Source organism: Manis javanica, chromosome 4, assembly GCF_040802235.1.
Source record: "Manis javanica isolate MJ-LG chromosome 4, MJ_LKY, whole genome shotgun sequence".
In the NCBI taxonomy this organism is placed as follows: domain Eukaryota; kingdom Metazoa; phylum Chordata; class Mammalia; order Pholidota; family Manidae; genus Manis; species Manis javanica.
The window spans coordinates 167,749,323-167,776,715 of NC_133159.1; the positions used below are offsets into that span (position 1 = coordinate 167,749,323).

At 36.6% G+C, this 27,393-nt stretch overlaps 1 protein-coding gene and 1 long non-coding RNA gene across 5 annotated transcripts in view; both read left to right on the forward strand.

Annotated features, from left to right (window-relative positions):
• NSF (N-ethylmaleimide sensitive factor, vesicle fusing ATPase) overlaps positions 1-27,393 on the forward strand; it is a 152,609-nt gene that overhangs the window by 117,803 nt on the left and 7,413 nt on the right. For all 4 annotated transcript variants that reach the window (XM_036997147.2, XM_036997145.2, XM_017647523.3 and 1 more), the window contains 2 exons: positions 7,926-7,992; positions 9,965-10,044. In XM_036997147.2, the coding sequence (XP_036853042.1) occupies positions 7,926-7,992; positions 9,965-10,044 (147 nt within the window). The remainder of the gene's footprint in view (positions 1-7,925; positions 7,993-9,964; positions 10,045-27,393) is intronic.
• On the forward strand, positions 10,060-26,747 carry LOC140849178 (uncharacterized). The gene is made up of 2 exons (XR_012130816.1): positions 10,060-18,711; positions 20,044-26,747. It is a non-coding gene; the product is annotated as an uncharacterized lncRNA (long non-coding RNA).

Below are 27,393 nucleotides of genomic sequence, written 5' to 3' on the forward strand. Positions count from 1 at the left end.
TTGTACTTTTGTTTTTTAGATTCTACATATAAGTCAAATCATATGGTACTTGTCTTTCTCTGTCTTACTTATTTCACTTAGCACAATACCCTCTAGGTCCACCCATTTTGTTGCAAATGGCAAGATTTCATTCTTCTATAGCTGAGTAATATTCCATTGTATACATACCACATCCTTATCCATTCATCTATCATTAGGCACTTTGGCTGCTTCCATATCTTGGCTATTGTAAATAATGCTGCAATGAACATACAGATGCATTTATCTTTTCCAGTTAGTGGTTTCATTTTTATTTTGAGTAAATACTGAGTAGAATTGCTCAATTATATATTGGTATTTCTATTTTTAACATTTTGTTAAAATGTTACCATCAACAGTGTAGGAGGGTTTCTTTTTCTCCAAAGCTTTACCAGCACTTGTTATTTCTTGTCTTTTGGATAGTGGCCATTCTGACTGGTGTGAGGTGATAACTCATTGTGGTTTTGCTTTGCATTTCCCTGATGATTAGTGATGTGGAGCATCTTTTCATGCGCCTGTTGGCCATCTGTATATATTCTTTGGAAAAATGTTCAGGTCTTCTGTACATTTTTTAATTGGATTGTTTGTTTTTTTTGGTTTTGAGTTGTATGAATTCTTTATATAGGCATTTCTTTCCTTTTAAATGATTCCCTTCCCCACTCCCCCAAAAATGTAGCCTTTCCTAATTAAAAAATAATTTAGAAAATGCAGAAAAGAACATAGAAGAAAAGAAAAAAGACTCTATATTTGTCCTTTGGTTTCTTCTCTACTCAGACACACATGCACACACATAATGTATGGGGGATCACATTTGGACATACTGTTTTAAACCTGCTTTTTTCACTTAATATATTACAACCTCTTTTCAATATCAGTAAATGTATCTTAATATTATGTTAAACTAACAGCTGTATGATATCCAGTTAAACTTTCCCTTTTTGTTGAACATTTAGGTGGTTACACAATTATAAATTATACTATGTAGAACTACCAAACTAAGGAAATTACCACCCCCATTTTCTTACTAGATTTTTCTTAGACTAACATGTTTTACTGACAGAGAATTTGGGCTTAACTTTTAAACAGATTGGAATTTGAAATCCCAGCTCCACCACACTTATCAGTTCTCATAGTCACATAACCTATAAGCTCCTGTTTTCTTATCTATAAAATGAAAATATTTTTAATAGCTGCCTCATAGGCTTATTATAAGAATTAAATGAAATGGTCATTTATATAAAGTATTACACAATGTCTTGGAATATAATATGTGTTAATAAAGTACAGTGGTTATATTTTCTTATCATTATTATTGCACATACATTTCTGGTTATTTCCTTAGGGTAAATTCTCAGACTTAAGATTGCTAAGATAAAGATATTAATATTTTAAAGATTTTTAAAATAAATATTGCTACCAAAACTCTTACATAAAAATACTAGTGATGTGTAAAGCCCACCTCTTCAGACAGTTGTACCAATTTACACTGGCAACCCCATCATATGAGATTGTCAGTGTCCTTGGGCTTTACCTCATAGTTGATGTTATTAAAATATTTTTTGCCAGTTTGATAGGTAAAAGATTGGCATTTAATTATTTCTTCAGCTATATTTTAATGACTAAATACTTAATTTTACATATTTTCCAAAATGTTTTCCAATGGCAATAGTTTCTGAAACTCAGAAATATTATAACACATTAATTTTTATTGAAAAAGAGGTGATCTGATTAGTTAATTCATAGAATATTTTCATATGTCATTACTTAAACCAAGAGGTAAGAATATTTGTCAGTAGAGAGGGCCATTAGTTTGCTTTAATGAAACTCTAAGATTTAATTCTAATTAAGTCACTGCTGCTTGTTCACATATGGATGGTGCTAAAATACACGAGGTAGTTTACTCTCAATTAATTAAAAATTTACCTTGTACTTCTCTTAATTTGCTTACCAAATTCTTTCTCTATAGATAAACTCCCCAACATTGCCAAAGCCTGCATGAGGTAGTATTCTCACATTCTGTGGGGGGCGGTGCCATATGTTCCATTAAGATATTTTCGGTATTCACAGATCTTCCTCTTCTCCCCCATTTTATGTTTGTTTCCTTTATTCTATTTAAAAATTTTATTTCCTTTAACCATTTTTGCATCTGCACTTTAAAAAAATCTGTTTCTCTAGTTCTTTTAGTAGCATTAAGTGAACAAAAGAACAGAATTTTATTTTAACTAATTATTTTTTAACTAATCTTGATACTTTCCAAGTACACAATCAGTACCAAGATAAAAGAGAACAATCTGATGTCACTAAGTTGTTTGAACAAAATTAAGTAAAAATATAAGTGATTTAGATTTATAAAACTACCCATTAAAAACATAAGATAGTCTTGTTTTTAAAGGACTGAAAATTAATGGAAGAAATTTTCCTTTCCACTAGCTTTGCAAGAAAGAAATAATCTTCTTTGACTATCCTCCTGTAAATCCCACTGCAAATTGTAGTCTGCACAGAACAGAATCATGGTGCCTAATCCTCCTCTTTTCATGGTTTAGTCCATACAAAGAGCAGAGCTGGAAATTAGATCTTTTGACAGCAGTTACTAAGCAACAGAATTTGGATGTTTTTAGTTAACATCCTAATATATTGTGTAGCTGATTTGTCGAAGTTTGTGCATGTATTAACTGAGAGAAATGGACACTCCGGAAGTGACTATGAGTCCTTGTACTGCTCCAGGGGTGGGTGCTTTTTGTTGTTGTTGTTGTTTTTTGCTTAATATACCTTGTCTTCTGGCATTTGTATCTGTTGGCACACAAAGGAATATGATGCAAATCTTTAGTAGAACTTTCAGACCTTGTGAAAGTTTTATAGTACTAAGAATACCCCACTTGGTGGCTCATGTTATGAGAAAATGTAAGAATTTTTCCTGAAAAGCAGGGAGAACAAATAAGGGATTCTAAGGTCATTCCGGGAAGCTTTAGTGCTTTGCCAAAAGTTTGGGTCCACTTCCTGAGGCAGTTTCATTAGAAGACAGCTAATGTTTGCTTGGTCTACTCCCAAGTTATTTTTAGAAACTAGAGATTATTACTGATAGCACCAATTTAAATTTGCTCATTTATATTTTTATATGCTACCAAATATGATTAGGGTATGCTTTCAACTAATTGCTGACAGGTTTACTACATTAGGGATTTTCTAAATCATCAGATTCCTACTGTCATCAGATTCCTACTAACTAGGTGCTTCATGCCAACCACTTCAGAATTGAGATAAACTCTTTCAGTCCCAAAAAGACCAGAGAATTTGGCTTCACTTACCACAGAGCACTAAAGAGGTTATAGAAAATGGAGGTCGGAATCTACTTAGAACACACTTCACTGTGGTTTGTGATTTTGAAAGACTGGGATTAACATGGAGCTAATGCTGGCATGTTCCCATTTGTGTTCATGCAGACTCCAGAATCTGCAGCTGCAGCCCTTCCCCTATCCACAGGTGGCTCCTAGCTTGTCTGAAGATTCCAGGAATGGGCTCTATGCGTTGAGAGCTTGCAGCATCCCTAAGGACCTTATTCAGCCCTGCCCCTAAGCCTTATGTGGCAGGAGCCCCATACCTCCTTTTTCTCAGTGTTTACGGAGTGCATCGGCATGCTCTTGCCTCAAGCCCAGGCTCCGCACATTCTAGGCTGTCTCTTAGACCCACTACCTGCCTTTGCACACAAGAGCGGTGGTACCTGAGAGTCTAATGATGACAATTTTATGTATCTACAGCTAGAAATAGACTTTGGGATTGTATGTTCTCTAGATATAGTCTTCATCTTCCAGAATAGACCTCTTGCTATTTCCATGTTGACTGTCCCAACTGTTTTCCACACTTTTTTCTTTCTTCAATTCTTTCCATTCTTTTTCTTCATCCTTCTCTTTCAGACCTCTCATCTGACTCTAAGCATACATATATGCTGATAATTTCACTTGCTCTACAAGAAACCTCCTGATAAAACTAGGATGACTGTACTTTCCAATTTACTTTGTGTGATCCCAGTGTTTACCTGTTGCTCCAATGTGATTAATAACAGCTCTCCCCCTTTCAATCGTCTTGGTTTGCATGATAATTTATATGATCCCTGACTGATAACCTCTCCAACAAGAAAAGCTCGAGCATCTTACTTTTATCATACTAAATGAGAGGATCAGAATTTAAGTTAATTTTTTAAAGAGTCTTTAAGCTACAACCATTAGTTCCAGCTTCAGCCCACCTGGCCAGTCATTGTTTTGGCATCATTTGATGTGGAGCAGGCACTCTGTATCTGCTGTGTGCTGTTACTCATAGCAAGTTTGGCACTTCAGGTATATATTCTAGCTGGGACAGTTTGTACAATTTTCCTTTCCTGCATCTTTCTAACACCTCTTCTCCTTTTCAGATTTGTCTGTCTAAAGGTGTGGCAGAACTTCCTAGCTCACTATGTAAATATCTCACTTGGATTTAGTCTAGCAGCTAATTGCATATACTTGCCAGTCAAATCTCAGTATCATCTTAGTGAACATTCATTCTCCTGGGGCCTTGGGCGTAGAATAGGAGAGGCTGAGGAGACTAGGCAGAAAACAGAGATACAGAGAAAGAGTGAAGACCTTATATTAACACTCGTGATTGAATAAGAAAAAGAATGTGTGTATAAGAAGTGGAAGGGGTGTGTGTATTTAAATTAAAGCAGAATTGCTACTCCAAGGAGTTTCAGTTGACCTGTCCACGGAAACTGGTCAAGTTACAACTGGAATTACACAGCCTTTGTCATGGTTAGTATGTTGTTAAGGGAGTCAGCTGTGAGTGCTCCTCTCTCTGTGATAGTAATTAGTACATTAAGCTCTGTCTGCTAAAAAAATTACATTAAGTGACTGCTATAAGTATTTTTCTTCTAAATTCTTACAGGTAGCCCATGCAGTCAACTGTAAAGTGATTTGTAATGCCTCATCAATCAGAGTCTCTGAGATAAGTTGGTGAGACTACATACCAATTTACGATCAGTCTTGATGCCAGCAATGTCCTGAGTGAGGTTCCTGTGGTTGTGTAAGCTCTACGTTGTCCTTGAGAAGAGAGAAGGGCTTATTCAGGGAAAATGTAGAAGTACTACAAGTATCTAGTGCATGATGTCCCAGCCCCTGTGGCTGTAACCCACCGGATTACAGCCTGACAGGATTATATGCTTGCATCAGAACCTTTAGTAGAATTCTGAAAAGTGTTCTGAAGAGCAAAACATTGTTTTCAACGACTCCTTGAAATCACCCAAGTTTACAGTTACCACATTAGCAGCTGTATTGGTCCAGTGTTCAAAATATCAGAAAGCCACTGTGGAACTTCTTCCAAACTTTTCCATTGTCTTGTTCACCGACTTAAAGCCAAAAGGAGCCATCACTATGTATCAATTAGAAATAAATATCCTATCTTCTCATTTTTTCTTCACTTTTTTGGTGGGAAAAGGGATGCAGGTGGGAGTAAGAAGGAATAAAGAACTCTTCTCACAGCAAGATGAAATTAGAACTTGTGTTTCAGCCATTGGATCTATTGGACAAATATCATTACTAAAAACTAAATTTAGTAAAAATTACCTGAAAGTATTCTGTGCTGGGCACTGGAGATAACATGAATAAAGTTTTTATCTACCTCACAATCCAGTGGGGAGAGACAGCTAAGGATAGAAAGGTAAATGGGATTTTAACACAGTGTGAGAGGGTGACTGACAGGTAAAGATGGTGCAGAGGAAAGCAACAGAGGCATTCTTTCATGCATGCATATAGCCAACATTTAGCACCAGTGAGGTGTCAGACCCTGAAGCATTATACTGAGGAAGACAACCCCCACATTAAGGAACAGAGAGTGTGTTGGTAGAAGAAAACATAAGCAAAAATCTCTTAAATATAAACATGAGCAACTTTTTCCTGAACACATCTCCTTGGGCAGGGAAACGAAAGCAAAAATGAACAAGTGGGACTACATCAAACTTAAAAGCTTCTGTACAGCAAAGGGACACTGGATTTCATTTTATTACCTGTAAGAACAAAAAGGCATCCTACAAAATGAGAGAATATATTCATGAATGACATATCCGATAAGGGGTTGACATCCAAAATATATAAAGAGCTCACACGCCTCAGCACCCAAAAAACAAATAACCCGGAGGATCTGGACAGACACTTCTCCAAAGAAGAAATTCAGATGGCCAACAGGCACATGAAGAGATGCTCCACATCACTAAAAAAATAAAAATAAGAACAGATAGTATGTTGGGAGGAACTTAGCATTGAGATTGCCAGCATGAGTGGGATTTTTTTGTCATAATTTTTGTTTTTGTTTTGTATCTCTGAGGGTGACTTCTGAGCATAAAAGAGACCCTGTATAGCTAATTTGAAGTTTAAAAAGTAAAAATTCAATGTATTAAATTATGCAACCTAAATCCTGGTTTTTCAACACAAAAGAAAACTCAAACTTTAAAAAAAGTCCCCTAACATCTCTTATTCTATTTTTAAGTCTAGCAAAATTTAGCAGTTATTTAAAAGGGGACTTTTAAAACTTAATTAGATTTCTTTATTTCAAACTATGTTTGCACATTCAGCATATTTTATTTTCTCTGTGAAGTACTTCAGTTGTTTGTCCAACATTCTGAGTTTTAAAGTAAATCTATATTTAATAATAAATTAAAACATAATAGAAATATGGTGAATCTTAGATCATCTTTACTATTTAATAAGCTACTGAAGTTGTCTTGTACTTTCTAATGTAAAAGCTTATCAAAATTCTTCAATTGCAATTTTAAATTGGACTAGCAAGGCTAATTTATTCACCTAGTATAGTAAATTTTCTTAACTATTACGAATTCTTTAAAGACCAGGTATAAACAGGTTCTCTTTGAACTTAATATGAAAAACAATAGTATAAGTTTGATTTACTTTATTTCTATACCTAATATTTAATATTCTATAGTTAAAAGATTAGGAATTATGTGGGGGTGTTGCCCTATTGGTGCACTGAGGTTACTTACCAACCAGAGAGACTGGGCTATGGTGCAGGAATTCTTAGATATGACACCAATGGGCTGTACTGAGCCCTAGTTGTAATTGCTGGAATAGGAACCCCCAGCGTTGACAAAAGGCTGGTCTCAAGGCCTTAGTGCTGATATTCAACTTATGCATAAATTAATTCTGTCAGGCCTGAAAGTGCCACATTCTTGCCAGGATATAACAACCCCCTTCGACTTGCTTCACTTTGCATTTCTTTCACTGTTTTAAGACAATGTACGATTACATTTTGTCTGTATCTAAAGACATGCCTATGTGATTTTTTGTAACCAACTCTTAATTCTTTTGTAAACATTTTTTCATAATTGGATTTGAGTTGATGGAATTCTGTTCTTTCAGTGTTATTTCTGCTTAACAGATGACAATTCTTACAGGTAATAAAATGAAATCCAGTTTTATCCCACACATCCCTTGTGGCTCCATCTAACTCCTGAGTCACGACACTGACGTTCATGTCCCTGACATAGATAGGAGAGACCACTGTGATAAACTTGATGGGCTCTGTCAGTTGATTAATGACCAGTTGTGCCTCAGCATGACCAGGTGTGACACATCCAGCTTTTGGAAATGGAAACAGCATTACCTTGCTCCTTGCTCAGCCATGATCCAGTTGTGTTGTCTTGGGCAACTGAGGACACAGTTTAACTGCTTTGGGCCTCAGTTTTCTCATTTTTAAATTGCAATGACCTTTTTCTAAAATCCTATTTATTAAATTCTAATGTAGTATAAGTCTGAACTATTGGTGTTTTACTGTGCTTTGTTTAGGCATTGCTCACGAATTAACTAAATTTTATCTTGGAAATTGCCGTAATTATGGAGAGCAGTGAGATAAGTGGTTTTGCTTTCTTCCAGATTTTTGATGATGCATACAAATCCCAGCTCAGTTGTGTGGTGGTGGATGACATTGAGAGACTGCTTGGTGAGTCATAACTTCTGCCATTGTACGATCTTTGCCATGTTACAGCTAATGTCTCACAAATTACAAGAGAAAAATAATGGGCATTTATAAACTATAGGACAGTAGAAATGCCTTTCTTTGGTTTATAAGGAAGTATCTCTTATATCTGAAATAATAATGGTATTCAAGTTAAATATGCTTTATGACTATAACTCTATTATAAACTGCTTTCTCATAAGAGCCCATGCCTCATATTATTTTTTTGTTGATGGATAATTTTTGTTGATAGATACATTTGCTGTTTAGTATCTCTGAGCTGCCTATACCTCAGAGGTTCCACTTATGAACTCTGACAGAAATAATGAAAGAAGTGCTTACAGTTGAAGTGAAATAACACTTGGGGCAGAAGCTGTTAGTTCTCTGTGTCTTTTTCTGCTCTTAAAATACAGACTGTATTCCATTTCTTACTTAGCCCATATATATAGTAGTCCGGGAGACAAAAATGGGATAATAATGTTGAAAACTGTGTGAAAGCTAAAAGTGCTTTATAGTAAGTTTTAGAGATATTTACTCAACACCTCCTACAGGGTCAGAGATAAATAATACAGGCCCCCCACTCAACTCATCAGGTATAATCTACAAGCAAAATAACAGAAAACTGTTGTTACTTTTACATTTATTTCATTGCCAAAATTAGATGAATCTGGAATAAATTCATCATGAAAATGGCTCAGGATATTGTGATGAACTCCATTTAAATTGAGCCTACCTGGTGACTTAATAAATACTTGAAAATACTACCCAACACCTGATTAATCCATTCTTCCTTAAGTTACCCAAAATGGTATAGTAATGATTTCAAGTTATCTGTTCCTGCTACATTTTTCCCATGATTTTTAGGCTTACTTTAGGTCCTCTGTTACTTACTTTCCTGTTTCCTAAGGCAGTAACTATTATAAAACAAAGCAGGTATATCCATGAGGTTTTCTTAAATTAATAGTTTTATCTGGTGACCTGGGTTTTTAGTCTGCTATTTTTGATACATTTCAGCCCAGTTTATAGGATTACTTCTTTAGAAGCTTTTAGGCACATACTCATAGCTCTGGGTGAATTCCTTTATCTAAACACAATTGAGACATGTGGTCATAGCAACACTACTATGTCAAGAATGTGTACCCTCTGAGTATATTTTCACTTGTGTGAATAGTTATTATCTGTGCTTGTTTGTTCATTCATTCAACAAGCATTTGCTGAGCCCTTACTACTGTACTAGAATTATTGGGGTCCCAGAAAAATAAGATGCTGTCATAACATATATTGACAAAAAATTAATGCAAAGTAGCATGAGCCATGTGCTCTGGATATGCAGAAAAGGGAAGGATCACGTTTGACTTCAGAGGGCTGCTGCCTAAAAGTAGCTGTAAGGGCAGGGCAAGAGTGCATATGCAATATGCAGAGGAAGCTGTTGGAGCATTCGTGCCGAATTTTGGGGGATTGGTAGAAGTTTAACAGGCAGAAGGTTCTTTTAGAAAGTTCTCTGTTCGCCATCTGAGGACTAATCTTGTTCTATCACTTCAGCCATATGGAGTACTTTCTTACATTAATATTACTTGCCATTTTCCCATCTACCCATTTTCTAGTATGACATGTTGCCTTTGTACTTACTGTATTGCCATGGTTTACAGTAGTTTCTTGGAAATGCTTACTAGATACACCTGAGCCTTTTTTCCCTTAAAATGAAATGTTTCTGAATGTCAGACAAAGATGTGTACATAAACTCAAAATGGATATTTAGAAGCTTTTTTAAAAATTGAAAGATGAGAGTTCTTTTATAATATTTTAAGCATTTAAGTTATTGGGGGTATTTTTTGCTAATTATTAAGTTGCAAGACAGTACTTTGAACTATTTACTCTTGATGCAGAAAAATCCAAATGTTTTGAATATGTGCATATGTGTATCAAATCCCTAAACATAGCAATGTTTCTCTTCTAGATTATGTCCCCATTGGCCCTCGATTTTCTAATCTGGTATTACAGGCCCTTCTTGTGTTACTGAAAAAGGCACCTCCTCAGGTAAAAATAATACAAAGAACATTTTCAGAGTTTTTCTAGAAAATTGCATATAATAATAAATAAACAGGCTATCATAAACATATAAAATCCTGTTGTTGAAGGGATTTTGAAAAGTCATCTAGTCTGGCCTTCTATCTTAAGGTAAATGATTTTTTTAACAATCAAGAGTTTTCCATTCCTTTTCTGAAGATCTCAGAATCCCACAGTTAGTATTCTGTTCTGTTTATAAGTTCTCCACCGTATTACGCTTCCCTTCCCCTCTTCATCTCCCATGAGGTGACGATCTACATTAATATTATTATTAATGTTATGATATTAATGTAGAAGGGATTAAATACATGTTCTTATTTGTTTCATTTATCATTTCATAGGTTTTCCTAAAAATTTGTATTTATCTCACGTGGTACTTTTGAGGAGTGACTTTATAGCCAGTATCTTGGCACTTGAAGGTTGTATTTTTACTGATGTGGCTCTTGGAGACCGGTGATTTTGATAGCTTAACACATTTAAAACTAATCTATAAGGATTGGTTAAATATGTTAATTATGTAGAGGCTGCCAGAGCATGTTTGGCTATGACACATGACACGAATTCTCTTGATTGATTCTGCATGCTGTAACCTCAAAGAAATGCCAATCAAAGACAGATACAAAGGGGTTAAGCACTAACTGAAAAAAACATCTAATATCTCTATGGGAATCTCATATTTGAAGTTAAAGATATAAACTAGGCTGTATGGAAAATATTTAATGTTAAGCTGGTGAATCTAATTTTTAATTTAATAGTTAAAATTGTGTGTGCGTGAGTATGTGTGCATGCATGCACGCGTGTGCATGTGTGAATGCTAGACCTAAAGGTAAAGGACTTGTCTTGATTTTCTAGGTTTTCTCTTTTTACAATATTGAAAAGAAATTTAACCTACAACATCCTTGAAAATTCACTACATATATGCAATGTGAAAATATTTTTTAATCATCTTTTCATAAACTGTCATTTCTAGTAACTGGAATTTTAGCCTATACTAAGGCTGAAATTAGAGAAATTAGTATATATTCCCTTATTTGATTCCTTCAGTAAATACATATATACATCTAAAGTTACTGGAACACAAATAAATATATATGTCACATATAAAAAAGTCCTTTTTTATGAAATGAGCATTTTAAAAACTGTTAGATTGGGAGACTTTTTCCAGATATTTAAATTTTTTCTAATACTTTTCAGTTTTAGCTAAAAGTAATTTATGCTGAAAGTCGTCTTGGAGAAGGAAGAATAATTTTTCAATCTTTTTTTTAAACTGCTTGTCCTTCACATTGTTAAATATTATATACATTGATTTAAAGAGAGACATTCCCTAACTGAGAATTATTTGTAATCCAAAATAAGTTTTAACAGAAGTAAATAGAACACATTAATAATAACTGGTAATAGGAATAATTTCTGTTTTGTAAAAATAATTATGAGACTCTTGAGGAAAAGTCCATTATGTTGTACTTTCAAATCTTACAGCATCTGGCACAGAGGTTCATGCAGATGCACTTGATGAATAACTTACTCAACAAAAATATGTGTAATTTACTTTTTAAAATATTTTTTGAGTGTCCCCTTCCCCTCAATTTGGTGGGATCACATTTTTTAGTATTGCTGTAATTTATATTTGGCAAGGTATGATTAAAGTGAAAGCATTTAAAAATAAGTAAGATTCAAATGGCCAGTAAGCACATGAAAAGATAATATCATTAGCCATCAGGGAAATGCAGTGAGATACTACTTCACACCCACTAGGATGGCTATAATAAAAAAGTCAGATAATAACAAGTGTTGGAGTGCATGTGGAAAAATTGGGACCCAGATACACTGCTGGTGGAAATATAGATACTGTGCATTTTTTGGAAAACAGTCTAGCAGTTCTTAAAGGTTAAAGATAGAGTTACCTTATGACCCAGCAATTCTACCTCTAGGCATATGCCCCCATGAAATGAAAATGTATGTCCATACAAAAGCTTGTGTGTGAATATTCATAGCAGCATTATTCGTAATAACCAAAAAGTGGAAACAACTCAAATGTTTATCAAATAAAATGTGTTATATACACACAATGGAATATTATTCAGCAATAAAAAGGAACGAAGCACTGATATGTACTGTAACATGGATGCACATTGGAAACATGCTAAGCAAAAGAAGCCAGTCACAAAGACCACATGTTGTTAGATTCCATTTATATGAAATGTCCAGAATAAGCAAATCTATAGACACAGAGTGTAGATTTGTGGTTGGGAGAGGTAGAAAGGGAGAATGAGAGGTGACTCCTAATGGGTATGGAGTTTCTTTTGGAGAGGATGAAGATGTTCTAAAATTGACTGTGTGACTCCTAATGGGTATGGAGTTTCTTTTGAAGAGGATGAAGATGTTCTAAAATTGACTGTGTGATGGTTGCACATATCTGTGAATATAGTAAAAACCACTGAATTGAATACCTTAAATCAGTGAATTGTTTGTTATGTGAATTATCTCAATAAAATGGTTACCAAAAGAAAAAATAGTTTCAGAAGCTTGATGAAAGGAGGCTTATCTGGAGAGCTAGAAGTAAAGAGTGAGCACTCAAGGTGTATGGCCTACCTTGGGGGAAATCTTAGAAACAGGAATTGGATCATTAAAAAAAGATGGGAAACGAATTTCTCTAAGGATGGAAAAGGAAGGCTATAGGAACACGTACGAAGTAAGACAGATGTGGTTGCCTTAGCACTTGGAAATGGCAGGGATTCTCTTTTGAGAGAATGCCAGCCTGTCATTAATCAGAATTTGGTAACTCTAACCTGGACTGCTAGATGACCTGCTGTATAAGTGAATGTGACAAAAGAAATTAATGTTTAAAATATTTCTAGTTGGCATATATTTAACAAAATAAAAATATACTTTTCTCTGTACCTCCTTGCTTTTTAAATTAGTTTGTATTCTCTCAGGAAAAGAAGGGAAATTTGTAGGCTGATCCAGTATCATGTAGGTTTTTCAGATGTTTTCAATTAAATATTAAAAGTATATGAATCTGAATGTTGTAGAAATGTATGGAATGGTAAAAAACTGTTATTTTTATCACTATCAAGAAAACAGAAAAGTTGTAGGCCTTTTTCTTTAAAAAGAGGAGCCATACATGTACTCAATAAGCATATCAGTCACAGAATCCTTAATTTTTCATTTGTTGTAATTCCAGCTTTCATACAGAAAATGTGTGTGTGCATGTGTGCACATGCTCAAATAAAAGAGGCCCTTCAAGAGCACCATGTTGTTATGTATCAAGATATTCTCTTTTCTACCTCTTCCCTCCCCCATTCCCCTCCCTCGTTGTAAATTGGCTTATTAAAACTGGTTCACAAGCCTTCCTTTTTTCCCTTTGTGATTGCTTTGGTCTTGGATTTTCAGTGTAGGACTAAAAATTCAAGTCAGATTTCAGTTACTAGGATAATTTTCTTTGAATTTAAATTTTTTCTAAGTAGCATGGATTTTTAATGAAGCTGGTATTCAGTGGATTGCTTTAAATTTAGCTGGAGAGTTAATTTCATGATTGATTTATTAGCCCTTTGGAAGTATAAAAAGTGGTATCTGTAGTTCATGAAGACTGAAAAACATCATCACATTTTGTTTAGCATCTTTTTAAAACCAATTAAAAGCTTTTCTAAAATGGATTGAACAGGGGAAAATAAAACATGTTCCCTAGGTCTTTATTTCAATCAAGTTTCCCTGTGTTCTGCAGGAGAAGAGATCGAGGGGGGATAGAAAAATTGAAAAGGGCTGCCCCAGCAGGGAGCCAGGCCGGAGAAAAGGGCTGCGCTGAGAACTCAGCAGCAGCAGCTAAGAAAGCCCCCAGCCTGCTTCATCTACATGCAGAGTCACACAAGGCATGGGGGCGCTCGCCGTCACCACAGAGGTTTCACATGTGCTTCCCTGCTGATTCCTGTGAAAAGCTAACAATTGGCTTGGAGGGTAAAAGACCACTGCAGTTCACCCTCCCTGAGCTGGATGTACAATTTGTCCAGTGTTAGGAAATGTCCGGCTTAGCAGTGAGAGGCCCGAAGACACCCCTCCTTCCAGTGAGATTCCTAAAGCCGGCTCTTGTACTTGATGACACTGGGGCTCTTTTCAAGTTTTGCAGATTTATGGAAGTTGAGTGGAATGTGCTTTTCATGATCAGAAGGTTGAAAAGCTTAGTCTTAATGTGAAGGAAGAAGCAGTAGTCAAGCGGTGAGGCAGGTAAATATTCCACAGCCTGGAGCACCAACAGCTTTATTATTTTCCTCATGGATCTCTTCTGGCACCTTTTTTTTTCTTTGGGGGAAACAAAATTAAGCACCTGAAAGGGAACTCCTCAAGCTATAAAATGACACGACTTACTACTTTCCTCAACAAGTGTGAGAGTAGTTAGTTAAGCCCATTAACCTGACCACTTTAATACTAGGTTTACTTGATACTTTTGGGAATCAAATTGGGAGACTGCAAGTGTATGTACCAGAATAGCCTTGTAATTTTACGGAGAACCATTCCTTTTTTAGTTCAGTGTTTCCCAACCCTTTTCATATCATGGCAAACAGAAAATGTTGGGCAAATGGATGAAGCCATTCACAGCTGTCCAGAGGGGCAGCCACCCTAAGTGCCTTCCCCATGGCTGCCAAAAATTGATTTCTTACTCTACCTGTATAACTCATTTGAAGCATATGGAGTTGGAAAATTGTTTGGAAACTAAATTTTTACAAAAGAAGATCACTCCAAAGTCATAGCAAGACTACTGAAGTAGAGTTCTGACCTGACAAAGTTTTAGCTAAAGTATAAAATTGTTGGAAAAAATAACTTCCTCACTGCCCTGGCACCTATGAATATTACATAATAAGAAAGAAGGAAGGTTTAGAGCTGGGCAAGGCATGACATGTGAACCAATAAACTCTTAGTAAATCCTGATGGTAACTCAGGCAGATATATTGGTGTCTATATGTTTCATTTTAACATCACCAGCCTCTAGACAAGATTGCTTTTTATGTAATCCTTATATGACATCTTAGTACAGTCTGTTAGGAAGTCTTGGTAGTATTAAGCAATTCCTAAGGCTTTGGGTTGCTTTAGCAAAATAAGCAGATAATGGGAAGAGACTCCCAATCATGCAGGCCTAAACCTGAGTATCTCCTCATCTGTTCAAAATTAACTCTGGGTAATGACTACAGTATGACTCAGTAAGATATATAACCACTTTAGGAAAGAGATTTAGTTATTTTGCCAGACACATTAATTGTAATCACTGATGTGACCTTTGCATTGGACTTCTTTACTGAAGAAAAGCTGTGTGATGATAATTAGTGGCCCAATTTTCCCAATTATTAAGTCAGTAACATTAGATGGCTACTATGTTTTATGAAATTCTCTGTAAGTATACTTTGCTTAGTATAACAGATTGTCTCAGAAAGTTCTATGTAAATTAAATATATATAAATGCATTTATATGTAGAACAATTTCAGATACATCAAAAACAGTGAAAGAAACTTAGTCCTTTTATAAAACATTGCTACAGATAATGCTGAATAAAACCGTGTTTTCAAAATAGGTTTTTTGGGGTTTTTTTGGTAGAGCACATGTATAAGAGGTATTAACGAATACCAAAATTTTTTAGGGTGTGTGTATATATATATGTAGACCATTTTCAGATAACTCAAAATGAAATATCAAAATAATCATCAGAGAAATGCCAGTGATGCTAGAAAAAATATTCTCTTACTGCCAGGATGTCTTCATCTAACCCCATTTATATATATTACTGCGACATGGCATCAGTGTTAGAAAAGGGTTGATTATTATATCATAATATTCCATGGTGTCATGAATCTAGTTCTGAGTACCCTCTGTAGAACTTACTCTTTCTGTTGGACTTGGAGTCAGGAAACCTGAGTTTGAGCCTTAGCTCAGTCATCTTTTGGCTATATAACCTTAAACTAGACCCTGAATATCTTTGTGTCTGTTTCTTCATCTGTAAAATGGAAGTAATTCCTCCTGCCTTACCTACCCATTGAGGACCAACTATAATAATGTATGGTGAAGTTCCCTGTAAACCTATGGACTACACAGATAAAAAGTATTAATGCCTTATGAAAAGCATGGAGTTACTGAAAAGCAGGAGTATTGTCCACAGAGAATGCCATTTGTAAAGAATTGATTTATAGCATTATCCTAAGATCTTCAAAAGGGAATGGGTATTTGTCCTGCTTGATTTGAATCTTCACATTGCTTGGGGCCCAGGGGTTGACATCTCAGATTCTATTTCTTCCTGTTTTATTGCTGTTTCAAAGTTCTTAGAGGGTCTTGTATTTTTTTCAGACTGTTATATGGAACTAGAAGTGTGTTTTTCAGTTTTTTCTTTAAGGAGGTGCCTTTAGATAGTCCACAGACCCTTTTCAGCATGTAAGATATGAAAACTAAGGAGTGTCAATGCTGTATGTGGCAAATTTCCCAGGAAAGTGAGTTCAGAGTCCCAACTTCAAGCCCAGGCATAGCTTCTCTCATTTATAATACTAGGGAAAAAAATCAGTGATATCCTACTGCCCTATCTCCCCCCCATTTGCTGAAATTTAGAACTTCTTAAATCCTAAAACAAATAATCTGGTATGGAGATTCTCTGTTATTAAAGGAAGAATAAAGTAGAGACAGGAATTTGGGAGCTCAGCAGGGTAAGGATTAAAGTGGAGGCCGGGCTTCTGGCCTTTGTGAGACCCCCGAAGATACTACCCATTGCGCTGTCCTCAGCCTCCAGGCACTGGCCCACTACATTCTTTGTCCCTGAAGCTTATGACTAAAGTCTCCCTTTTCTCGTAACTCAAACAGAATAGTGTTCTACAACTTCTCTCCTACGTTTCCTGTCCCTGAAACAAGTACCCAGATCTTTGGAGATTTCCTATGAGTTTATAGTACATGGCATAACAGCTACTGGGTAAGAAGGGTCAAGAAGAGGAACCTTACAAAGCTTCTGGAACAATTTATCAATATTCCTGATAGTTATTAGAATGCAGTGGAACCAGGCCTTGATCTTTTCAAGTCAACACTTGGTCTATAACCACATCTTCATCTTGACAGTCCTATTTACTCCTCACATTGGGAAATGGAAAGAATGTTTTTCGTAAGGAAGGCTCCAGACAACCTGCAGGACAATCTCTGTCCTTCCTCGTTTCCTTCCTTTCTCTCTGTCTCTTCCCTCCCTCTCTCCCTTCCCTCCTTTCTTTCCTTCTCTCTTTCTTTTCTAAAACTGTTTAGATTATGTGGATGATTATATTTGTTGAATCAATATTTTAAAGATGGTGAGTCTTAACTAACAGAACTGGCATTGGCAGTAAATAAGAGCACAGGAGTTAGAATTTGAAATCTTGCATTTGAATTCAGTCACTTAACTTCTGAGCCTCAATTTTCTCATTTGTAAAATGGAAACAATAGTAATGTTTAAGTTCTGAGAATTACATAAGATAAATATTGATTGTAGTTCTTTGTAAACTGCAAAGCACAACTCAATTATTAGTTTATCATTCACTTCAAAGAGAACTCTGTGTGTTTCCTCACACAAAAATACATAAAACCAACCCATATCAAAGGAGCTTAGCTCCATGTTGCTAAGGCTGCTGCTGCAGAAACCATCCCTGGAAAGGTCAGTCAGAAAGAGCATAGCAGCTTTTTTTTACCCTAGCTACCAGCCATCCTGCTTCCACAGACGCAGCATTAGCCAGCCCTGAGCCAGTGGAAAAAGGGGGATTTCTTACTCAAGTTTCTGGAATAAGAGGAGTAATGGGAACAGAGGACAGGGAGAAAGACCAAGTGATAGCAGTCAGATGAAAAGCTCTGGCCATCCAGCTAGTAACCCATTAATCTGTATATTCTGGGCCTATGTCAGAAACTGCCAGTATAACTATCAGATCACCTCACTTAATCATAGTGTGATTTCAGTTAGAAAGAGGAAAGTACTGGAGAAAGTATGCCAAAATTGTTAATTATGACTGCCTTTATACCAGTGGCCTCCAAACTTTTTAAACACATATCCTGCCAGTTAAAAAAAGACATTTGAGCCCATACTCCCAATATTTTGTTACATGTGTTATTCTGTAAGATGATATTCATTTTAAAACATATATAGAAAAGGAAAATTTTTAAAGAATGATATTATAAATGAAAGTAAAAGGAGTTGTATTAAGTTGTTTTATTTCTCCATTTTAAAGACAACTGCTCTATATTTGATGGTAGAATCCGAGGTGATTTTTTTTTCTGCTTTATTGTTTCCTGTGTTCTGCAAATTTTCTACAATAAGCATTTATTATTTTTTAATAAGGAAAAAATAAAAACTGTGTATACAATTGTTTTCATTTTTAATTTAGCATAACTGTCAAATTCTTTAATTCCAACCCTTCCAACTAATTGGCTGCTTGACCAGTTAAATGAATCTGCCTTTATCTCAAAGCTTATCTATATGTAATTTTTTTAAACTTGTTTTTTAATTTGAGGCCATTTTAATTTAAGGTCTGGTCTATAAGACACGTTGTGGTCCTGAGAGTAAAAGAATGAAAGTGCCCTGTGACTCTCACTCCCAGTTGTCCTTGGAAACGCACCTGGCATTCAGCTCAGTGCTGTGCTTCCAGTCGGAACTTATGGTAGGTGAATGCCAGTGTGACCAAGATTGACTAAGACAGATGGGGACAACTGTATGAAGCTTCATGGAAGGAAGATGGGAAGTTTCTTTTCCAACCAAAAATATTTCTTTTGTCACTCAAATTTGAAATATTACTTTAAAGAGTATATGATTTACTAGGATATGCATTTAATAAACATTTGTTCCACACTATAGAAATACAAAGATGAATAAGATGTTGTACCCACCCTGCATGAGCTCATAATCTGGGACCAGCTGTTCAGTTTCACAGTTTGTGCACAAGGTGTGCACAAGGTCAGGTGGCAAGTGGGGGTTAACATCTAGCCCACACCCTACGTACCAAGCTGTCTACCTGGTGTAGGGCTAAATCTGCCCTCGGTGGGCTTGCCAGGTTTAGTAGATAAGAATATAAGATGCCCAATTAAATTTGAATTTCAGAAAGACATCCAGTACTTTTTTAGTGTAAGTGTATCGCATGCAGTGTCTGTGATATACTTAGGCTCAGAGCTCTGTCTGGCAACCCTAGACCTAAGGAAAAGGAAAGTGGTACCTTTTTACTCATACATACAAGTTGCTAAAGCTTTGGGGAATGAGGGCAAGAGTGGATGCATGACCCAGACAACTGCTTTTTTCTAATGCATGCACCTAAGAAGAGTATTTTTTCTATTCAAACCAAGGCTAACTGGTGTCCCTGTCACAATCCCCCAGTGAGGGAAAGAGATGTGTTAACGTGGTTTATATAGTTAGGTTTTACAAGTTATAATGGGTTCCAGTGGGATGTAAAGGAAAGCATGGTCCATTTTACTGGAGAAAATCTGCAAATGTTTCATAAACAGTAGTTCTTGATCTTGGTCTTGAAAGATGAGTAAAAGAGAGATGTATCAGGACCATAACGTTATGCCATGTTAAGGAATTCCAGCTCTGTAGCATGAGGAAAGACAGTAAAAGATGTGCCTATGCCAGAAATAGCAAATTGTTATTTCCATACTAACTGATAGTAATTCATAAGACATCAAAGGTTTCATTTTTTCCAAGCAACTAAAGCTTACCCTCTTTAAGTATCCATTGCTGTTACACTTTAGCTTCTTTTAAAAGGAAAAGGTTGCTGCATACATCTTTGGTGTCTGAAGCAAAGTATAATGAACACTATGTTAATGAGTAAGGATCTTCATTATAAACCATAATCACATGGATCAGCAATATCCTGAGGAACAGCAAGAACTATTGGAATGTATAAAACTGCCCTGTAATCATTAAGTAGGCCTATCGTGCTCTGTTTTTTAATTTTGTACCTCTTGTTTTTAATGGTTTGGCTGTCCTCTGTTACTTGCAGAATCCAGGTACGTTATGTCACTCTGCCTGCCTCTGACACTTCCCCCTTCTACAGCTTCTGGTCAGCTGTGAACTCAGCGAGGCAACCACCAAGAACCATGACTGACTTGTAAAGTAAGAGGAACTAGGCTCTTGTGAGAGCTGGACGAGCTTTCTCGTAAGCAGGGCCACGTTTTGACCTCCGTGGACCCTTTCCTCCATAAAAATAATATTTAAATTTTTATTTTACAGCTGTTGGTACTTAAAACTTTTCTTTGACCCGAAAGTCCTTTTTCTCTTCTGATTTTAAAAGAAACTAGAATATTTTTGTGACCCTCTCAAGAGTTTTATGGGCATTTGCCACTGTGCCTAGTAGATAAGACAACACCACCTGTGAGTAAAGCCGCTTGAACCTCACTTTCTTTTGTTGTTGTTTTCATTCAGTCCTTGAAGTTAAAGGATTTTGCTTCTTTCTTGGTTCTTGGCTGTGTTCTGGTTAGTTGAAATTGTTCAGCAAGTTGGCCTCCAGATAAGTGAGATGTTATTACTGGGCACACTGAAACCATGTTCTGAAAGGTTGGGACCTAATGGAGTAAACTGGGTTGTGTAAGGTTAAATTAGGGCAGAGTGTGAAGAGAAGACAAGTACTGAAATATCTGGAACATAAGGGGTAGTTGAAAACTTCGATAAAACTCTGGAAGGCATTTTAATGAAAAGAAATGCTATGGATAAAAATCACAGACGTAGAAATTAAATGAGAAAGAAGAAGACAACTGACCTGATCAGAGCACAGGGGTCATTTTAGGGCATGTAAGCTAAACACTGCAGAGGTGAGGAAAATCTGGGTACAGAGTCACGGAGTTTGGATTTGCTGACCCACCAGTGGCCATCTTAGGTTTCTCATGAGAGGGTGTGCTATGAAACTGGGCCACTGGACATTAAGAATACTGTGACATGGTCAGTACAACTTTGTTTTCTTAATTTATTTAACCTTTTCTCCCAAGAACTCAGAGATCACAATTTCTGGGTGATGTATCTATGTAACTGTAATTGGGAGATCAGCCACTGCTATTACAAGTTAATGACACAAATAAGAAGAGTGGACAGCAAAGAACAGCAATTTCAGAGGCCTGAACTCTGGTTGTACCTCCCTGGGTGTAAAAATTTCTAACAGGTCATTCTACCCTCACTTCAGGTTTCTTGTCTACGAAATAACCAGAGAAGGAGAAGGAGAAGGAGAGGACTAGGTAACCTTTAGACTAGGTCATCTTTAAGAGCTTCTCCAAGTGTAGAATTTGATTATTCCATGTCTTCTTCATAAATTGGTACTAAAATATTTTTTAATATCATAAGGTGGTCTGCATTTGCCTAGAGTAATTATTTTAAATTATGCAAGGTGAAGGTTCTCATTTCACATCCAAACTGCTTCATAGATTCCCCTCCTTATTATCCTCTGCCCTGCCCGCAGCACCGTGAGGATGGTTACAAAGACAGTAGACTAAGAATTTGCTTCAGGGTAAAATCTAATGGAGAGTTGAAGCATAGTTGTCTGCCTAGTTGTAGCATGATTTATTTGAAACATCCTTCCTTTGGTATTCAACTTAAACATTTAACTACCCCAGAAAAAGAAGTTACAGACATTTGAGCATGAGAAATCAGAAATGCGTGCAGGATGTTCAGAGAGGCCCCATTCCTCTCCCCTCATGGTCCAGGCTCCTGATTGTTTTTAATGGTAGTCAGTTTTTACCCCTGTTGTGGGGAAACCAAGAGTTTTAGGAGATGCTTAATAATACTTGTTATCTCACTAGCTTCAATTAATGGCATCTAAAGAATCTTATCTTTTCTCTGTTAAAGTCTGTATTTTCCAACCAATAGCTTAACAGTTGATCAACCTAAAAGATCCATTTCTTTGGTTATCTAAAAGAAAGAAATAGGACAGTCTTTGGTTTCTACTTATTTTGTAAAGGAAGCATATATGCCATTCATTCCAGGTTATTTTCTTTAAAGCTAGGAATATCTTCTGTGTGCCACGCATGCTGTGCTTAGAACTGCAAGGATATAGATGAATAAAACATGGCTTCTACCCCAGAGACTTGACAGGCTAGAAACAAGATTCAGACTTGCGAACAAGTGCAATGATAAAGTTATATGGGTACTATAGTAGATAGAATTTTTTTTAAAGATCTCTATGTTAGATAATACAAAGTAACAATATGAGAAATTATTTCCATTTCAAGCATGAAGCTAGGATAAGTGATGGACTACACACCTCTTACCAGGAAAGCTTGCTTTTTTGCACCCTCTGCCCTGAATTGGTCTGTCCCTCAGAAGTCACTGCCTCTTCCTGAGGCCCCTCACTCTCACCCGCTGCCATGACTCTCTGCTCTTCAGCATCAGGCCTCCTCCCTGCCGCACGGTAACCCTAGAGAAGCCAAAGACAGACAGACGCTCTCACCTTCCCTAGCACACAGTGAGCCTTGGTCCTCTGGGAGAGTGCTCTCTCTCTGCATCATCTGCTGCCAGTACCCTGCACTGTTGTTGGGAAGAGAGGAATTCCCAGGCACCCCACTGCTCACCCACCCAACCTAATGCTGTGGATTCCTGACATCCTAGGCAGAGAGAGTTTTTCCGGTTCCTCCCAAAACCATCTGTTCAAGCTCACATCCTTCCATTCTTGCCTCCTCTGACAGTGATCGCAAAGGTGCCCCTTCCCCAAGCATTCTTTACCTCATGCTCTACTCTGACAGGTAGATAGGGTTCTTAATCCCATTTTTATGGTTGAGGAGGAGACAGGTGCTGGGAAGCTGAACAATCACACAGCTCTGAATGGTGGGACCTGTGCTTTTCTACTGCACCAGGCCACCCATCCATCAGGGCACGCCTCTCTTCCCCTGCCTCTGCCAGTCCTGGGCTTGCAAGAAAAAGGGTGTCACGTGTGAGAGGTATCAGTGAAAAAGTACAGAGCCTTCCTAGGCACGCTTCCTCTTAGAACTGGCATGTCATTCATGCAGCAGCTCTTCACCGGCCATTACTGCCCTGCATGTGCTGCCAGGATCAGCTTTCACCTGGTCACACTTCTTCCTCCTCACTAACCTCCTTCAGTTTCCTGTTGCTTCTATATTAAATTTCCTCCTTTAGTTTAGCACTCTGAGTCTTCCTTTAATGGCTGCCCACCCGCCTGTCTCTAAAAAGACTTGTTTGCAGCCCTTAGTGCTCTGGCTTGGCTACCTCCACCACCCACATAGGATCTAGTGGCATTAGAGACCTGTCCCTTCTCCTCCAGGGCCTCCTTTTTGTCAGTATCTATAATACTACAGGACTCTACTCAGATGACTTCACTCCAATGTAACTGTCCCCATATGCTGTGTCCTCCCAGCCACTGTATTTGCTGTTGGGTTACTTGGTATGGTCCCAGAATATTTATTTGCTCTTCCTTGCTAAAATGTAATCACTTTGAAGGCACAAACCAGATCTCACAGTTACCTAAGTACCTGAACAGAGTAAATTCTTGTTAATGGTCTGATCGGCTAATTGATTTATCTTTTCTTACCAGGTTTATAAATTAGTACTATTCTGAGATTTTTCACTCTCATTTACAAAAACCTCAAATTCTAACACTCAAAAAATAAAGTTTAAGGCCCTCCCCAGCACACAGCAGTCTTGAGTTGCACTTTTAAACTCACTTCTTAATCCCCATTTCAGGGTTTCCAATTGTTCACAGTTAATTCTTCTTATCAAGGGTGTATTACACTTGCTCAGCATTGAATGATAGGGAAAGAATGGCCTTTCTTTACTGCATAACTGACTTTACTTTTGTTCACAGGTTAAAATCAGCCCCTCCATTTCACTGCAGTATTATATTGGTGGCATTTTTGTTTTAGGTGGGAAAAAAAAAGCTTTCTTCCACATGAACTTTTGTTACAAATCAGTTTATTGGGGCCAGTCAATGGGCAGGACCTATGAAAGGGTGTGGATTATCTGGTAGTCCTTTGTGTGGCAAAAGGCTTAGATACCGCTTAGTACTTTGCTCATTCTTCATGATGTAAAGAAGTGTTTTTTTGAAGGATCAACACCTGACTGAGCCCTGCCTTTTTCATGGTAATATTTTCACCTGAGTTGCTTCTTATGGTACTAAGAATTAGTTAACTAATACTTATTTAACCTTGGAACAATGTTTATCATAATCCGATTGGCAGATAGTCATTTTATTTAGGCCTTTGCTTTGTTGCTTCAAGACTAGCAAATCTCAGTAAAGAGTATACTGGGAATAAATTTTTTTTTCCAAATGAGTTAATGCTCTACTGTTTTTCTTTCCATGAAGGGGCACGTTTCAGCGCTGTGGACTTAAGACTAGTAGTCACACATTAACACATTGGATTTCCCCTCTTGGGCTGAACTCTACTTTTATTTTTAAAGCTAGCCTTCCTATTTTATGCTGCTGGCAGCTTTTCCCCCAAAATGTTCTCCAATGTTATTTATTACATTAATACGTTCAGAGCTGTTTTTTCATGATTAAGCTTCCTCATGAGCATTACCACTAATTAATATACAAAATGATCCAGCACAATTTAATTATTTGGTAATGTTTTTCGGTGTTTTCCTAAAGATGATGCTTTACAAGTCAAGGCCTGAACTTGCCTGGGTCATGACCTCTCTGCAGTGTTTGCAGTCTTGTTAAACAAGAAGAAAAGCAAAACATAAATTAGCATCTCCATTATAAGTTGCTCTCCATTTCCCAGTCTTTCAACACTCTGAAGAGCACAGTCACTGCTGATATAAAAGTTTCACTGTAAAAATGGCAATTCCTGCTTTCTGGAATGAGTAAGAAGCTGCTGCTTCAATGCTGTTCTTCCAGGACCAATGCTGACCTCTGTGAAAGAGGAGCAAATTGAGGGAGTTTGAATTATGGGCTGTGAAATGTTAAAAACCCAAGGAAAAAAGAGAAGTAACAGTTACCGTTAATAGTAATGAGAATGTCCTAGCCTGTGTAGCCTTTGACATCTAGTAGCGTTCAGGGATATGTTCCTAAGCTTACAGCTAGAATTTAGTGCTGAAAAATAATTTAAGTGTAAAAGCACCACTTTTCTGTTACATTAGAAGTTTTATGTCTTTATGTGTTCATAATTACCCCAACAGCCCAGTTTTGGTTTTGTTATTTTGTCTTTAGACTTAAGTATTTCTGCTCCTTCTGGCTTGGTATGTCCTTCCCTTCATCTTCCTAATCAACCTACTCATTCCTGAAGAGTCAGTTCACGTATTGTCTCCTCCAGAGAAAGAGGAGGTGTTTCTCTGCCGCATGTTTCTTCCATTTACCATCATATCCTGTGCATATACCTCCAGCCTTCCTTACTGTATTATAATTCTCTCTTTTGTATCTGTATATATACAGTCTACTCCATATTCATCTAGGAGCTTGGTAGGTCTGTTGACAATGTGTTTGATTTTTAGTTGGTTGATTTCTTCAATAATAATAATTACCCTTTAATCTGTGTATTTCACAGTCATACTTCTCTCCCATAGTCTTTGCACTATTATCTGGTATGCCAATCACTAATTATACCAGAAGATCCCATCTTTGTTTTTTTACTATGCCTCTGTTTATGTTGGTTCATTATCCATTATTGGCACTACAGATGGACAAAAACAATGAGTAAAATTGAGAAAGGGTGGCATGCTTTATTGGCAGTAGCAGTATAATATTTACAAAACTCAAATTGAAATTGTTTTAGCCTCTGATATTCAATTTCTTAAAATCTTTTCTTGCATTTAATTTCAACATTTTTTTTCTCATTTATTTTAACACCCTGAGTTTCTAAAATTCATGAAAGGTTTAATGATTTTATTAAAGGCCTATCTGTAGAATGAATGTGTATCATAAGTCTAGTGACATAAATTTAAAATGTGTTCCTCTTCCATTTCCATGCCTGGCTCTATCATTTATTCACCATCTGACCTTATATAAATTACTTATATCTGTGAGATTCAATAGCTTCATCAGTAAGATAGAAATAATACTAGTACTTAATTCTTAGGATTCCAGTGAACATTAAATGAGATCTAAAGAGATACTGCAAATAGGAGAAAGTGGAAACCTCCATACTAAATGGTGACATACCCAGGACTCTTTCCCCATCTACTTCCAGTGTGCTAGAAACTATGTTTTATAGCCCTAAAGAAGGAGACTGGAAGGTTCTTCTCTTGGAAAAATTTACACATCCTGACCTTTGAAGGACGCCCCCCATAATCAGCCAAGTCTTATCTGATCATCCTATAGTGATGCCCTCAAGAGTTAGCACTTCCAGTCATTAGTTTAATCCTTAAATGTGAACAGCCATCCAACAATACAAATTAGTTTAGCTCCTAAATATGAATAGTCATTACCAGACACTTGAGGAAATCTTCCAGTGAACAAACAGGAAAAAAGGAACTCAAAGGAAATGCACAAAGCAGAGAACAGAAAAAAACATTTCTGTAATACCTGTAATATTCACAGAGATCTAAAATAAGGTATTGTATCCACAATATAAAATAGAATGTAGTAAAAAATCAAGAAACAATAAAGAGCTCTTAGAAATAAAAATATAGAAGGAACTTAGTATAAAGGTTAGAAAATAAAGTTGATGCTGACCTAGAAAGTACTAGAGAAAGAAAAATCAGGAGCAAAAAAAGAAAAGATTAGTAGTAGAGCAGTGTCCATCCCATGGAGTTCTAGGGTGGAGGGTAAAACAGTGAATGGAAGGAAATCTCAAGAAATAATCCCAAATTATTTCCTAGAACTGAATGATTGGCATGTCCATTTAGAAAGGATCCATCTAGTGCCAACAAAATGAGGAAAGAAAAACTTATCTCAAGGTACATAATTTTGAAATTGCAGAACATAGGATAAAGAGAGGATTCTTTAAAAAAAAAAAGGAATTGTCAGGAAATGAGTGGCATCAGTCTTCTAGTCAGCAACACTGAAGACAGCAGAGCCAATGCCTTCAAAAGTCTTAGGAGAATATTATTCCTAACTTTGTTCTCTATACCTAGTAAAACTATCAAATATAAATAGAGTGTACAGTACTAAGGGTGGAATAGTATTTCCAGACATTCAAGGTCTTTAAATTTTTACCTTCCATACACCCTTTCTCAGGAAGCTTTTGAAGTATATGCACCAAGAAAAAGAGGGAATAAATGAATAAAAAGGAAGGCTAAGATACAGAGAATCTAACAGGTGAGGAAAGTTCTCGAACTGCTGTTGTGCAGCAGGTCTAGAGAGCAATTGAGTTCAGATTGAGCTTTGAGAACAGAGGACTACAGAAGGGGAATATCTTTAAGGGGGGAAAAAAACTTTAAAATTCCCTAACATGTTTGGATGTACTGAAAGGATGTT